At 40.4% G+C, this 16539-nt stretch overlaps 1 protein-coding gene across 4 annotated transcripts in view; it reads left to right on the top strand.

Annotated features, from left to right (window-relative positions):
- Positions 1-16539, top strand: part of tbc1d22a (TBC1 domain family, member 22a) — a 120565-nt gene that overhangs the window by 87064 nt on the left and 16962 nt on the right. For all 4 annotated transcript variants that reach the window (XM_027272424.1, XM_027272422.1, XM_027272423.1 and 1 more), the window contains one exon: positions 7612-7707. In XM_027272424.1, coding sequence (XP_027128225.1) covers positions 7612-7707 — 96 coding nt within the window. The remainder of the gene's footprint in view (positions 1-7611; positions 7708-16539) is intronic.

Raw genomic sequence — 16539 nt, 5'->3', positions numbered from 1 at the left:
TAAGAGCTTAGCTTCAAATCACTGTCCTACACAAAGAAGAGAAGAGTGAAAACCAGAAAAACAATCCAGTGCACGAAACACAGTGAGAGACAAACAGAACGTGCTGTTTTTAAAATGGATTTACAGCATTATAGAAAATAATACCTCGTCCTGACATTTACTTTACAATTCATGTCTCGTTTCCTGAACATATTTCAAACCCTGACATCAGAGCGGTGGGTACGCTGATAGATGAGGTAAAGCCACAGCCTCAGTTTAAGTTGTATTTGTTGTGACTTTGAATCATTTTGCTGATTTACAGATTTACACAACACTTTTTTTTTTCAACTGGCCCTAATTAAGAAATAATATTAATTATCTGACACGCTCACGACACAATGCCCTGGTCTCTGGTTCCAAATTTAAACCTGTGACACACCCACCTGCTATTTTGCCCTCAGTACCTTTGCTGGGCTCCATGGCACGAAGAAGACTAATGACCGTGTTCCAAGTGCTATCTTGTGGGGCGCACTACGAGAGCTGAGAGTCAAACATGTTCTCAGCAGGTGTGGCTTGTGGCTTGTCACAGTTTCTTAAGGCACAGCTAAGGTGTGGAGGGGTGTTCAGTATGTGGGCCTCAGGATGCCTATTTTACATTTTGCGGATGGTATAGTCCCGCTGTCTTATTCAAATGTTGACCTTCATGAGAAAGTAGTGAATTGCTTTCTTCAGACTGGGAGTAAATAAGTAAGTAACCCTAACCCAAACGGCCCCGAGTGAAAGAGTTCAAGAATAGTTGGATCTTGTTCACGAGTAAGGATATAATGTAACATCGAGAGGATTGCTTTCACAGAAGCTGGACTGGACTCTTGCGGTCCAGATGGAGCCGAGCCTGAAGGCGAACCTCTCAATTTACTGTCTGATCTACGTTCCAGTCCTCACCTGTGATCATGAGCTTTGGGTAACGGCTGACAGAATGAGATCGTGGATACAGGTGGCCAAAATTAGTTTCCTTCACGGGGTGGCTGGGCTGTCCCTGAATGCTAGCCTGAGGAGCTTAGACATCTGGATGGTAGTCGAAGTAGAACATTAGCATTGTAAGCAGTCAACTGAAGTGGTTTGGACTTTCTTACTGTTCCAAATGGGAGGAGACCATGGAACAGACCCAGAATAACTTGAACCAATTGCATAACCCATCTTTTGTCTGTGGATAGCCTATGATTGAGTTGAAATACGTAGCTAAGGAGAAGGACATGTAGTCTATTGTGCTTGTTGCCACAACTACCTGCCATGTGCTACAATAAAGGGAAATGTTTGTTTTTTTTCATCAGGCATTGGCAAGTTTGCATTTTCTTCTGTAGATTTCCTGCCACAATGACAACGTGACCCTGAAACAAAATGTGTTTGAATGGATCGATGGAGCATATTAACAGACTGTAACAAAGAATTACAGTGTAAAAGGATAGATGTAATAGTCTTTGTTAGTTTTGAACAAAAATACCTGTAAGTTAACAACACCGACTACACTCATGCATACACTGTCCACTTCAAGGAATGAATGATTAAACAGTGTTGTTGCTTTGTGGTGACTTGAGGGCAACCCATGTACACATTGTACTTGTAATCCATCCACTAAATATTTCATGTTTTACAATGTCGTTTGGACTGCAGCTCCCTCCACACCTTTTCAAGACAACACACAAACACACACATACACCTTTTTTGACAGGCTCTGTCACGGTCCCTCACCTCCAGTCCTATCCAGTACGAATATTAGACCATTTCCACTCATGAAACTTTCAGTAGAGCTGACAGCAAGGCACGCCGCTGTCCTTGCCTGTTCTACTCTGCTCTGTTCTGTTGTCCGTTTTTTAAACTTTTTTTTTTCTCCGAGCGTCCTTTCTACTTGTCATCTTTCCTTTCAACTCCTCTCAGATATACCATTCTATACTTCTTTTACCTTAGCTTTTGCTCTCCTATGTGATTTGAAAGACAAGTTCACAACATACAACAAGGCAGAGATTTGAAGCACTCAAATTAACTGGATATGCTCCACAAAATAGCCCATAGCATGCGGTTTCTACAAAATTGCATCCTCGTACAAGTAATGTCTGTGCTCTCCTATAGTTCAGCTCAAGGGACAACATTTCTGAATCATGAGAGTTTGCTTTCTCGGTGCTCAAGGATTCATAAATCATCTTTGATTAGAATGTTTCTTCGCCTGTCGGTATGTTTTTCAGTTTGTTTAAGCTTTTGCCATGCTTTACTGACCTTACCTCTGAGGCAAGGATGATTTTTTTTGTTGTTGTTTAGTACATAATCATTATTACTGTCCAAACACACTTGACTTTCTAACTAGGTGAATGTGTTTTTTGACAAATGTCCTTAAAGCAAATCTATGATTCACCACGATATAGAAAGATCTTGGCCTTGTTGGAGAAAAAACCTTGTCTGGGTCTCTCAGAAATGCCGATAATAAACAGAAAGACCTTGCCCTTTGCCACTGAGCGTGTCACTGTGCGTGTGTGTTTGTGTGTGTTTGTGTGTTCCAGGGGAGATTTTAACCTAAGTGTTGTAATGTCTCCGCTGTGGTCTTCTCTCTGCAGTGTGGCCATCTGTTCAGTTGCCTGATCCAGCACAAGACAGAGCTTCCTCTGTCTTCCTCTCTATTTCTGTCATCTTCTTTTTCTGTCTTTCTATCTATTCACCGTCTCTTCTCGATATTTGTCTTCTGTTTTTCTTTTTTTCTTTTTTTTATCCACCGGTGCCCTTTTTTGGTCTGTTTTGTCCTCAGTCTGCTTCTCCCTTATTTCTTCCCTTTTCTCCGTTTGTCACTGTTGATCACAGGATGAGGAATAAAAAGAGAGAAACAGAGAGAGACACACACACAAAGAGCAGCGATGTAGAGCTAACCACACATACATATACACACACCTCTCCTCCCCGGCAGGCAGACAGACAGACAGACAGACGGACAGGCAGACAGGGACCAAATTATCCCTGTTGCGTGGAGCATGAAATTAGCAAGTAGCTCAGTGTGGCAGCATTAGCATGGCTGTTAAAGGGATACCGTGACATTTTCAGGTTGTGAAATATGGTCCTTTTCCATATGGACGCTCAGATTTGCCCAAGCAGGGAGCTGTTTAGCGTTGTTAGTGGCCGTGTTTAAAACCACTGTGAAAGATGTGATCAAATGTGTCGAATCCTGGTGGAAAAACGTGGCAATTTGCTGCAACAAGGGTCAAAAGATTAGCTGAGATTGAGATTAAAGAGCAGACCCTGATTGAGTCAAATACACATGCACTCCACGTCCCCCCCTTGTGTTTCTTTGATGTTCTTAGTTATACAATCTTACCTCAATCACTGATGGAACATAATTAAGTACATTAACTCTATATTTCCCTTTGCATGCATACACATTATCTTCATTTTTACATCCATACATTACATGTACAGTATGTATGCAGTAACCCACACATCAGACAGCTTTTTTTTCTTCTTCCTTTAAATTCAACATGAACATATACCTAGAGCGAGGTCGAACAGATACAGCATGGATAGGAAAAGGACTAAACCCACGGCAAGTTTTGTAATTCTGATTTGATTATTTTTTATCTCCCTCGCCGTCTGATTAACCTGAGTGCTTGGCAATTTAAAACGTAGCCTAAAGGAAGACACCGCATTAGAGAAGCACACACACGTGCAAAAACTATGCGGAAGTTCATTTTGAATGTAAATGTTGGTCATTTCCTCCTCCTGCATCAGCCTCCTTCCCTCCGTTTTAAAAAGGATTGCATCATGACTGTGGACTTCCCGGCCATGTAATGTTTAAATTCATCCTGTAGTCACATACCATACCACCGTACACGCAATACCAGCCCTTCTGGATGCATTGCCCAAAGGAATACTTGAACAGCTTGTAGCAGTTAATGTAAACCGTTGCCAATCACTGCCACAGTCTTGTCCGTACACATGTGATATAAAAACAGCTTTAAAAACTACCACTCGAATGTGAACAGCTCATCATATTCCATCATTGTAATTCTTAACATCGGTTGGTTTATCATCTTACATCACTCCCGCGCACCGTCACCTTTTCACCTTGTCTGGAGGCGGTTCGTCAGGGTATCGAGTTAGTCCCACGTCAGGCTGGTTTGTTTTTGAGGGATGAGACTAGTCAGACAGCCAGCGCAGCAGTTTAAAGACACTGTGACATTGCAACACCGCATTGCTCTGTATTCCACGTTCCCTTTTCCTCTTCTGTTTACCTTTTAGCCTCCCGCCCTGTCTGTCTCTCATGCCTTCCCCTTATGTCTCCCCCCCTCTCCCTACTGACTCCTCTCCCCATACCCCTACTACCCTTTCTCCCCCACTGCAGCCTCCCACCCCCCCACCCCACTTTCTTCCTCCTTTGATCAGCAGCGCTGTCAGTCAGAGTCTCGTCTGTCTAAGCCAATATGGCTGCCCTGACACAAGGGGGGTGGAGGACCAGGCATAACAGTGGATGAGGAGAAAAGGTAGAGACAAGTTTGACGGAGTCACCTTGACTCCCGCGACAAACTTTACTCTACAGATCATAATGATGCAGAGCCATGAGCTGAAGCAGCAGAGGTGGTTGGATGGGAGGGACAGGGGAGTGTCGGAGAGAGGAAGGGGTGATAGAAATGGAGCGATGGGTGGTGGGATAGAGGAAGAGAGATGTTGATGTTTCACAGTGTAACATTTGTCTTCATTTAATGTCATTTGAATGAGTAGTAGAGTGGGGAGTCAGTTAACTTAGCTTAGCAAAAAGAATGGAAACAGGTAGAAACTGCTAGCCTTGGTCACCCAGTGACAAAAAGAATCACGTACCAACACCTCAAAAGCTCATTAATTCTGCAATTAAAACTGTTGTATATTGTTTGTTTCATTTCCCACAGCCTGAAATTACACTGTCATGTTGCTTGTTTTGTCCAAACAGTCCAAAAACCAAACATAGAATTTACAATGCCAAAAAAATGGGAAAAAGTAGCAAATCTTTTCACATTTTTGAACCAGCAGGTATTATTTATTTATTATTTCAGTCACATTCTGGTCCATTCACACAACTCAAATTTGGTCATTTATGTGCTTCTAAATATGTAACTTTGTGTGCAGATTAGCGGCGTCCATCAAAAATAGATGAGCCACACTGCTGGTGAGGTTTAAAACATTGACTAAAACGTCCACGATCAGCGTTGCATCCATGCCCGGTGAAGTTTAGCTGTCAAGGTTAAGGCTTAAAATGTAATCTTTTGATTAGTGTATATAAATTCTTCACAGTACAGACCAGTTTCTCAATAACGCTATGTTTTATAGAGCATATTCGTAACAAATAATTATTAAACCAAACACACATTTTGATTGTGCATACTAATCCCACTGTGTAATATTGCCTTTATTGTGTTTTAGAGGTCCATGACTTTACACTTAAGGAGCGTTACTATGGTGATGTGTGCAGTGTCTAAAGATGTAGTGGCACGGCCAAATTTGCACTTTGAACAGAAAGCAAGTCATACATACTGTCATTAGCCAGGCTTCTATTCTTGCTGCAGACAATGAAGGCAATAGATTTCAAGTTAATGTTTGGAGCGCCGTGGAAACGACTGGTGACAAATCAAAATATCAACATTACTCGTTGACTGAAGTTGTTTTTGATAGAGATGCATCACTTCATAGTCTTTATGGAATATCCCTCACAGTCATATTAATGAGAAAGAGGGAGGAGAGTGGGTGATAGACTGAAGGAGGTGACAGATTGTGAGAGCAGAGAATAGATGGAGGGGTGATTGAAAAAGAGAGTGGGGGTGGGAGATAGACTGGATTCAGAGTTTCACAGTCCCTCAGAGTTTATTAGTGTCCTCAACCATGAACTCACACACTCTCATACACACACAACAAACTCGTAGAAGAAAGGAAATTAAAACTGTGTGAATCTTCGGGGACTGATAAACATTGTGCTCCCGTATGCCACTCATACACTCCCTCATCTGTATTTGAGTGTCTGTATGAGAGTGTGTGTGTGTGTGTCTGTGTGTGTGTGTGTGTGTGTGTGTGTTTGCTTGCTTCAGTTGTTTGGATTGGAGCTGCAAGGTTAGACCAACAAGCCAATCACCTGCCAGTTTACAACTCACATCACGCTACGCTTGGCTGTTCTCAAACACTTCTTTTTTCTCTCCTCCCTCAATGCACACTACACTCTCTCTTTCTATTACACACTTTTTGTGTTTTCTTCTCTCTCTCATACACACACACACACACACACACACACTCTCAGTGGGGACATTCCTAAAATTGGTTTAAGTAAGTGGGAGGTAAAGTAAGACGAAACCCAAACAACACACCCATCTGTCTGGAAAGAGCGAGCAACGGTGTAACAAAAGAGCCGACATCCCGATTATTTTGGTACCGCACCATGTCTGTCTTTGAATCTGTCCATCCGCCGTTCATCTGTTTATTCCTTCCTTCTTTCCTTGAGGGAAATTCAATTATCACAGCAGAAAGGCTGTTTCTGTTCATTCCTGCAGAGTTATGGCTCACTGTGATACACAAATGAGTGCAGTGGTTAAAGAGCAATGCTTGCAGTTGGTTACTCAAAGTGGAAATGAGTAATGCTGCGCCCTCTAATTGAAATCCTGTAAATGAGTAGTAAAATGTGATGAACATGGCTGAATTACTGGAACATGAGCGTCGCTTCTGGCTCTTTACGAACTCACCTGTATCAAAGAGACTACGGAACGTAATATAGAATTAAAGAAGAGGTTGTGTGTGTGTGTTCGCTGTAAATGGTGCCTGGGTAGTAAAATTTGAGTGTATTTTAATGCAGCACCACATACTATTAAAGTAGATGCATCAATTCATGCTCTTACTAAGAGATTCAAGTGTATACGTGTGTGTGTGTTTCTTCGACTTAAGCACATCTGCATGTTGGGTAGTGCTCAAACATTCATAGTCGCAGATGCATGAGTGTGATTTGAGATAAAAAAGGGCAGACAGTGTGCGGGTAACTAAACCCCCAGACATGTCAGAATGCATCAGAGAAGCTCACGCATAGTTTTGGATATTGTTTCCCACCTTTATCAGGGTATATACTCCCAGTTCACTCGCATTTAAAGGCCCTGGTAATTATCCTCTCTGTGATAGGGCTCTGGAGAGAAAAGAAAAATGAATAGAACAAGGAACACCTCATCCTTTTGTCTTTCCCCCTGCTCATTGCAGAGTTAAAAAAAAAAGTAAGTTAAGTAAGCTGCCGAACATAACAAGGGGCTGAAATATAAAAAGCTGTGCACAGGAGAGGGGATTTGTAGCTTTCTTTGTCGTTGTCGCCCTGCACTTTTCTGGATTGTGGCGTGATATTATCTCCCTCTTTTTGTGTATACAACATTATATAAAAATGCTTTCTTTGAAATGAATCTATGAGATGTTTGAGGTAATCTGAATGTACTGACATGCTTCCCTCGCACCTCTGTAACCTTCTATTTGAACAATATCACCTAGCTGCGACAGAGGTATCGTTTGTTTTATGGCTGTGAAATGCTGAACTTGTCATAAATCAACATCTGTGCTCAACGTTTTCATCTCTCTCTCTCTCTCTCTCTCTCTCTCTCTGACTAGGCTGAACCAGAGGGCTTCTCCCATTTCCACCTCTACGTGTGTGCCGCCTTCCTGGTGAGGTGGAGGAAAGAAATTCTAGAGGAGAGGGATTTTCAGGTAATGTGCGCACAAGACACAGGGGGAGCCACAGAGCTTTCTACTTAAGACACACAGACATGGTATGCATGTATGCATAAACGCATCCACACTGCATGTTTTTTATACCCAGCTGGTGACGCTGACGGTGATATACAGTACATTGCTTTATATCTATGTAAATTAAGCTCAGATGGTCCCGGCAGTGTGCAAAAAAAAAACAACTAAAGAGTCCATCAGACTGTTGTTGTGGAGCTGTTCATGGCCTACATCCCTCTCCATTACGTCCCTGGTCATTAACTGTGAGGTTCAAAAGTCGTTGTGAGTGCATTAGTAGATGACAGTAGACAGCTGCCAGAAGGTGACTTTGGTTGCCAGCTCACTGGGGGACCCGGCTTCTTAACAGTAGCAACACAGTCTAATATCATCACAGACAAACATCGTCTCTGCTCTTTGGCAGCGCTCTCTCTCTCTCTCTTTTAACTTCCTTTGTGCCTTTCAGTTTTATATTCTGTATTTTCTTCCTTTCTGTTTGTCCACATGTTCTCTTCTTCTTCTGTTCTTGTTACATAGTGTTGATTCCTTTACCGTTTAAGAGGCTTTTCATTGCTTTTTAATGCACTGGTTTTAGAGTTAAAAACCTCCCAGAATAATCAGGTTGCTGTTTGCAGCCCCCCCGCCTCGTCTGCTCGAGAGCGTTCAGGGATTACTGTAATATAACACATGAAAGCTACCACACTCTGACAAGAGCACCATTGCTGTGCCCACAGACAGAACTAATTTAATTTTGGCTTTAATTAGCGATTTTTTGAAATAACACCGTCACTGTGAACATTTCAGCTATAGGCCTAAAAAGAACAATGAAAAATAGAAATACATTAGTATGAGTTAAGTGGGCACAGTAATACGTATAAAGGTTTTAAAGTGCTAACATCGCTGTGTGTTGTCTCCTGTCTCTGCACTGCTTGCCACAATATGTACATTTTATTTTATTCTCGATGACCATTTGTCAACAGCTGGAAATTATCTCATGGCCCGTTGAGAACAAGTGCTTTAATAGCAATAGAAGAAGAAAAATCAGATATTAGTCATTAGTGCAAACAGGCCTGCTGTCCTGATGTCAGTCCAATTGATCAATAACTTAACTACTGTAACTCAGACCGTACTCGGTAAAAGGCGTGCAGCTGGTGATTATCCAACTAACATACTCAAAAACAAGCACACATTTCACCCAACTCCATATTGTTTTACTGACTGGCAGACTTGTCATACAGACTCCCGAGGTATGTGTCATTGGTAAAGTATCAGTCCTCCTAAAGATGAGAGGAAGAGAGGAGGCGTAGAGGGAGGAGAGGATTGCGGTGGCAATGAGAGAATAGGACGAAGGCCAAGAGAAGTCAGAACAGATTAAACTTTAGAGCGAAGAGAGAACGGAGGGTAAAAAGAGGTTTGTTTTTATATTGACATCACATTTACGCTGTGGCACACTTTTATGTAACGTTATACACCTATGCCATTATTCCAAGGATACATTTTTATTCTGAGCAGCGTCACAGATGATTAATTAAAGCTGAATATGCATTGGGCTGCAGCGTGCACATGTTTTAGTGCAAGGCTTTAGTACCTTTTTCAAAATGCACATACAACATTTGATATATGTAGTTAGGATGTCTTTACAGTAAGACTTTCCACACAGTTTTTTTTACCAGGTAACCAGTTAACCTGTTAAATTTTCTAAACTCTTTTCTGAGCCACTTGGAAGGTGTCTCAGGCATCACTTGAACATTAAATTTCTTGTTTTATTTTTTATATACATTTTACACAGTAAAACTACTTTGGAATCAGATTTGTAGATTGAGTAGATACAAGATAGAGAAGATAATCAAGTGATTTCCCCTGCGTTGGCATCAAAGCTATTTTAAAATGGAGCATAAATTAAAAAAAAAAAAAAAAAAAAGTTATTACAAATCTGAAAAATGGTTTCTTCCCACTCAATGTGAGTAAAGAATGAGAATCGCTGTGAATGACACCTAGGATCATAGTAGCACTCTTTGTAACTATTGCCATTATGTTAGTTTTTATTTATTAAAATCACTGTGGACTTATATTATTCCTCACATGAAAGAGAAATAACTCTGATGTCCTGAGTTTCACTGTATCCCTCTGGTTTTTCCAAGGAGACCACTCCATCTTTTATGTCCCTCCCACCATGTAATAAATCAGAAGAAGTCTTCAAAAGCGTGAGCAGTCAGAGGATAACAGTTCTAAAGAACCTGTGCTTTAGATGGAGGCCAGTTGATTAAAGCTGTTTCACCCACTGAGTGAGAAACCGGAGGCTGTCAGAGTTTGAAGATGAGACATCAACTAACTCATCAGTTCTTACTTTCATACACTTCTTACCCCATTTCCCCTTTCTCTCACTGAAGTTCAAGCTCAAATCAGATTGCAACTTTTTGTTGGATTCCATTTCAACTTATGATGGTTATAGTATTTTGTTTTTTACAACTTTTACAGCATTGTGAGTCTTGTGCCTAGAAAAGTCTTGCAGACCTTTGTGCAAAGCCGTTGCATCACGTTGGTCTAGACTGAAATGTCTCAGCAACTACTGCTTGGATTGCAGTTTTGCTCAGATGTTCAAGGTCAATGTCTCTGACATTGGTTGTTCAGGTTAGGTTTAGGGTTTAGGTTTTGCTTGCTCGAGTTCTCCATTTTCGTAGCAAGCAGCATAACATTACTAGCTCAATTTACTGATAGGTCAAGAGCAAATGCAAATGGTCATAGTAGAGTTCCATCTGTCGGTTCATGTTGCAAACGACAAACAATGTGTTGCGTTTCTAGACCGTACATCTTTAATTCAAACAGGTCATTACATTGACAATACATTTACAGTAAAGTGACAGCCCAAGACTATATTTTCCCCAGACAATGAATCCTAATGACACTGGTGATCCTCAGATTTTTTAAATCTAGCATCTAACTAATTCCCATCAGCCTCAGCTTTAGTTTGTGTTTAGTTCTAATTAGCAAGTGTAATCATGCAACACCAACATGGTGAAATTTACACCCTACCTGCTGAGCATCAGCATGTTAACACTGACACCGTGAGCATGCCAGCAGCGCTGTAGCTTTTTGTTCTTGTTTTGAAATGTTTCTCTGCTGTTGGACAAAGTTCAAAAGATTGAGAACCAAGTCAGCTGTGGCTCTCTCCAACATGTACTCAGGAGCACATCCACCCCACAGACAGCCCAAACTTTTCTGCAGTTCAGGACTCCACACTATTAAATAAAGAAACACTATACAGTTGGAGTAGTATATACTCCTCACAGAATGCAGGGAACTTTACAAACTCAACACCTCACCCGTGTTTGCCTGTTGTCTTGATAAATCCAAGATGATGGACATTTCTAATGACATTATTCCATCAGTACACCGCCATACACTTTGTTTCTCTTGTCACTCTCAGGAGTGTGGACTCTTTCAACCCCCCTCCCTCCAAAAAAACAAAAAGATTTCTTCTCTTCTCAGCTTTAGTGGTTTAATTCCAAGAGATTTCTGCCTCTGATCCACTGAGCCTTAGAGTTCAAACGTAGGCCTGCCATGTTCTTAAGGGCCTATTGAATGGCTCTTATCTTCACATGCGTTACCCAGCAATCCTCACAGCATCTCTCATGTCTGCCTTTTTTTTTCTCTTTCTGTCTTCAGTTTCATCTTTTTCCTTCTGTTCTGTCTCTTTTGTCTTTCTTTTCAACATGTATGTGTCACTTATTCTTTCCTTTTCTTTTCCCACCCATCAGATTTTCATGGTTCCCATGACTTGTCCTCTAGCATCACTATGAAGATGACATTTGTCATTTTTGATAAAATATCCTGACAACTATGGATGGATTGCTCTGAGAATGAAGTCTACTGACTTTGGTGATCCTGTGAGGTTTTTTTTATAGAAGTACCATGAGGTTTCCATCAGTTTTTTAGTGAAATGTTTTGACAACTGTTAAATAGATTGCCATACAATATGGTACAGATATTAAATTTTCACATAGGATGGGTTAAAAAAAAACAAACACTGGGAACCCCCTGACTTTTTGTCTAGCGCGATGGTTCTCAAACTGGTGGTAGACAGACAAATCTCTGAAACATAATCTTTTAATTAAAATAGTTAATATAGAAACATTTAGTACCATTAATAGTACAACAATTTGAATGAATACTTAAACTATGAGATCCTGTAATATTTTGATTCAGTATCATCCTGCTCCATTCATGATAATTTATGAGCCAAAATGTGACAGGGAGATACAAAAACACTGCAATGGTAACTCCAAATGGGAACTATGAAGAACCCAAGTACCTCTGGTTCTGTTCAGGATTCAACAGTCAATAATAAAAATTCTTCCTACTAGGAAATTAACTTCCACCTTCATGGACTGTTCGGCCTATTGTATTTTAATACTGCTTTTATACTGGTGGTGCTTGGAGAGCTGTAGATATTCTGAGGTGGTATGCGCTGCAAATAGTTTAAGAAACACTCATCTACTGCCATTATCCAATCAAAAAGTTAATTTCACATCCAATACTTTGGTTCATGACCAGCAAAATGCTTAAAATACATCTTCTATTCATATAGAGTTCTGAAACTGTCTCAAGCAGTACAACAGCCTAGACCTTTCAGCCTAGAACAACACATGCTTCCAGCCATATAATAAAGGTTTCCAACCTGTTCTCATCAATCTACTCATTATTACATTGAATTGCTAGTCCAATTTCCTCAGGCCTGGAGGCTAACTAGACTTGTAGCAGCTAGTTAGCACAGTGCAACATTAACATCTTGTTGTTTTGTGTAATAGCTGTAAATGATGTGTTGATTGATTTTTGCCTTGCTGAGTTGTGAACCTGCGTGCTCCTGAAATACGTTGTTTTCTTCTATTCATACCCTTTCATAGATTTCAACACTTGTCAAAGCTGAGCAGATATTGGGTTGAAAAGATACACGTTCAAACTCATAAACGCAAATGTGGGAGTTGGGAAATACAAGTTGTTCTTTTGGGGTGATTTTGTTTAAAACACATCACTCTAAATCTGCTCAGTCACTGCAGTGAAGTCATTCACTGTATAAAAGTGCAAGCTAATTGTCTTTAATGTAAGAACGTAGAATGCGAGGAGCAGCAGTGTATGACAAACTGCTGGCGGGTTACGTGCTCGGGGTCCTGAGAGGGAACACGAATGATTGATTCACTTTAATAGTTTTAATTAGAAAAAGCATACAGAAAGTAATTTAAAAAGGATAATTCATGGGTTGTTATCAAACCTAGTAAGAAGAGTAACTGTGAATCTTCTCTCCTGGTTGTGGGATTGGATTGGTTAAGCTGCTAAATGAAAAGCAGGAGGAGTATGGCACTCCCCAAGCAATCTGCCTTCCACCGTTCCACCTCAGCTAGCACACTACTGCTAACTGCAGGCCTCGATGCATTGATAAGTTAGCGTGCGGACCAAACACACACATTTTCACACATTTTCTCTGTCACTTAAAGCCATACATTCATAGACACAACAACATGCATACAAACAATTCTCTGTTACGCCATTTAATTCCCACATTCATATTCACCTGTCATACACATTTATTCCAGACACACATGCAGAACACACAGTAATAGCCAAGCGGGGAGATATTATGCCGGTATGTGCTGTTTTTAGGAGGGCCAGCACAGTCAGCGCCATTTCCCATTAGTCTGTGCTACCTGCAGACACCCAACAGGGCCTCTGCAGAACTGCCACTAAATGACTATGAAAAACCTCTGCACTCTGGCCTCTCAGCCTGCATATTTGGGGATTGTTGTGGAGCTGTACCATAGCCTGGAAATTTGAGAATAGACCGGTCTGCATTCTGCAAATAACCATCTTTTTCAGTGGTATTTTGAAATCGAGTAATAACCACAATCCAGCAGCCAGGAATTCGGGTGAGTTAGGGTTCTTGTCTGTCTTTCGGCACAAATACCAGCTTGTCATTTTTTTGCACGAAAGAAGTCAATTGCTGCTTTTGCAATTTAGGCATTTAGTTATTTGTTTGTAAAGACGACAGCCTCATAAGAGACTATTCTATTGGAGCACCGTAATACACCCTAATTTCACTCTTCTTGTCACTCATGCAGTATTTCCTGGTGCTTGAGCAGAGATTGTTCTGTCTCTATGAAATGCTTTTTAATCTGTTCAAATAAAGCCTTTACAGTTTCCACACATTATTCCGTATAATAATCTTGGCAGCAGAAATGCTTCTTTGCTATTTCTCATGACAGTCATTACCTGCAGCACATCCAGAGTTTTAGAAAGGCACATACACAATATGTACACGCACTATAACTATCACTATAATTATATTATTTACATGCACTATGTCTGCATCGCTAACGTGTATCGACTACTATTAACACATCAGAGAACCGTTATATGCAATTTACTGTACAAAACCCTACATGTGTTATTTCAGTGTTGTATTTAATGTTTAATACACATCTCATGCTTCATGGTCTATTTTCATACCGTATCCATGGCCACTCATGACAATTAAGATGCATAGTGCGTACAAACATTAGTCCTTGCACTTAATAAAAGGTGATTAAAGAAACAGCTGGGTGCTCAATTATGCGTCAGATTTACCCTTTTAATGTCGGAATCTGTATGTTTTTTCATAAGGATTAATTTTCCATGCTACCTACCCTGTACTGCTCTAATTTCACAATGAATGATATATTTACACTTTAAAAATGAAAATAAGGGATTAAGCCATTGACAGCTAGGCTAATGCATAAGACTTCTTTTGATTTAGAATGTTCAAGGAGATTATATTGTCTGTTGTTTTTTATTTTATTTTATTTTTACATTGAAGATTGAAGCAGCACTTTTAGTTTCATTTGTGTCCATTCACAAACAAAACCAAGAGCATTATTTGTCAGCATGGATTTCATGACCATCCATGGGACTTCTTTATCTCTTCCATCTAATAGCGCGTCCCTGAGATTTCATTAGTAAGCACTGCTCAATAGGCCCCGTCGCGAGGATCCCCATCGTGATCGTTAATGTGAAGCCAAGTTTGTGGAAATGCAAAGCTATTAGTTCTGTGTAAATGGGATCTCGCTGTCACAACAATTTTCCTGAAGACATGCAGAGGGGTGGAAAAAGTGAGAGGTGGAAGAGGGAGACAAAGGTTTGCTTTCACTTTAATTAATGGTGTGTGAAAAACTGTGGACCTTTTGTAAATGTCAGCGTCTGTCCTCAGATCAGTTATGTGTGGAGAACGCCTTAGGTTAGGCTGCCTTGGCAATAAAGGAAAGGAGGGCACTCCAGAGGAACTAGCATGTTCTGGAAATGTCAGCACTATTTCAATCACCGTGAGTGAGAACACAACTTTGTTTAGGATTCATTTTTATATTGCAGAGAAATTGGAGCGCTCATATCCTGGCTCGTAAAGTTTCCAGTTCTACTTTCTGACAAATGTTAGTTAAGCAGTTAGCTTTTTGATTCTGTAGGTGTGGGATAGTGAATATGTATATTTTATTTGGAACTACAGCAACAATCCACAAACAGCCTCCAACTGCATACTCTTTGTCTTTGTGAGTGTGAGAGAGATGAAATCATTTGGTTAATGCAGCATCTGCACATATAATGTACTGGAACCCTAAACGGATTTGTAAAACTGAAAGCACTATTAGAGAATAAAAACAAACTTCTCATACATATATACAATGCAAATGTATAGCACTGCTCTGTTTCGCCCATCTGTTTCCTGTTAAGACGTAAAGGAAAACAAATGTATGCAATTAACTTATTTTCATAAGTAGTAAATGGTAAAATGTGCTTGTTATGCACATAGAATAAGCATCCTTTTGATTGTTTGTCTCTGAACTCTACCCATCTGCCAACGGATAGATGTTTTTTGGGAGCCTGTAGCTGCAGATCACTGCCACCTTTATTTACATTTTCATTTAGAACACTGATTTAAGCAGTTTGTGGTCCTGGTACAGCCTCCTATTTGTTTTCCCTGCTGCTGTTCAGTGTATTGACAAAAGATAAAGAGACGTAGTTTGAGTATTCTTCCCAACGATTTTCCCAACAAAAAGCCATTTAATTTTTGGTGACACATTTCACAAAGATGTCTTTTACAAGTTTATTTTAGGAAAAACAAAATTCGTTCAGTCTAATTATCAGAACAAAGTGTGTCCCTGTCAGGATGCCAGGACAAATGCTTGAAAATTGGAACTCTCATGATTTAATCAGGACATCTGGTCACTCTGGATGTTTTACACTGCCAACACAAACAGTGTAGTCCATGGGGCCCTCTACTGGAAAAATCACTTTTCTCTGTATGTACTGCTAGTCATTCTACATGCATGTATAGTATTTCTGTCATTTTATGATGTGATATGTTGAAAAGTCGTTTATCATCCCTTAGAATCTACCCACCAATGCTTTGGTCAAACCTTTCGGTCTTCTTGTCCGCACCAATAAAAACTAAACATTACAAGTTCATATTTTTTGTTTCATTTCTGCTAATTTGAGTTTTTGAGGGTCCACCATCGTGTGCATGTTTGTTCCCCAGTGACTCTGATGAGTTTCTTTACTGCATATGAGTGCATGAGCAATAGCAGGTCCCCATGAAGATCACCACCTCGCAATTTCCACTAAAAAGCCAGATCCCTCCTCTGATTAATTCCATCGTTTTTACCCATTTATCATGACAAAGACCTCCTCATTTTCTCCCCTCTAACTTTCTTTGCAAACTTGTATCGAGCAGACCCTCTCAGGGGTTTGCAGCTTCTCTGATGGATGGCACTGTAGTCAGTAGTGTAGAAAGTGAGA

The sequence above is a fragment of the Larimichthys crocea genome, chromosome XX (genome assembly GCF_000972845.2).
Source record: "Larimichthys crocea isolate SSNF chromosome XX, L_crocea_2.0, whole genome shotgun sequence".
In the NCBI taxonomy this organism is placed as follows: domain Eukaryota; kingdom Metazoa; phylum Chordata; class Actinopteri; family Sciaenidae; genus Larimichthys; species Larimichthys crocea.
Note: the sequence above shows the minus strand (reverse complement) of the source record. Positions and strands in the feature narration are given on the sequence as shown.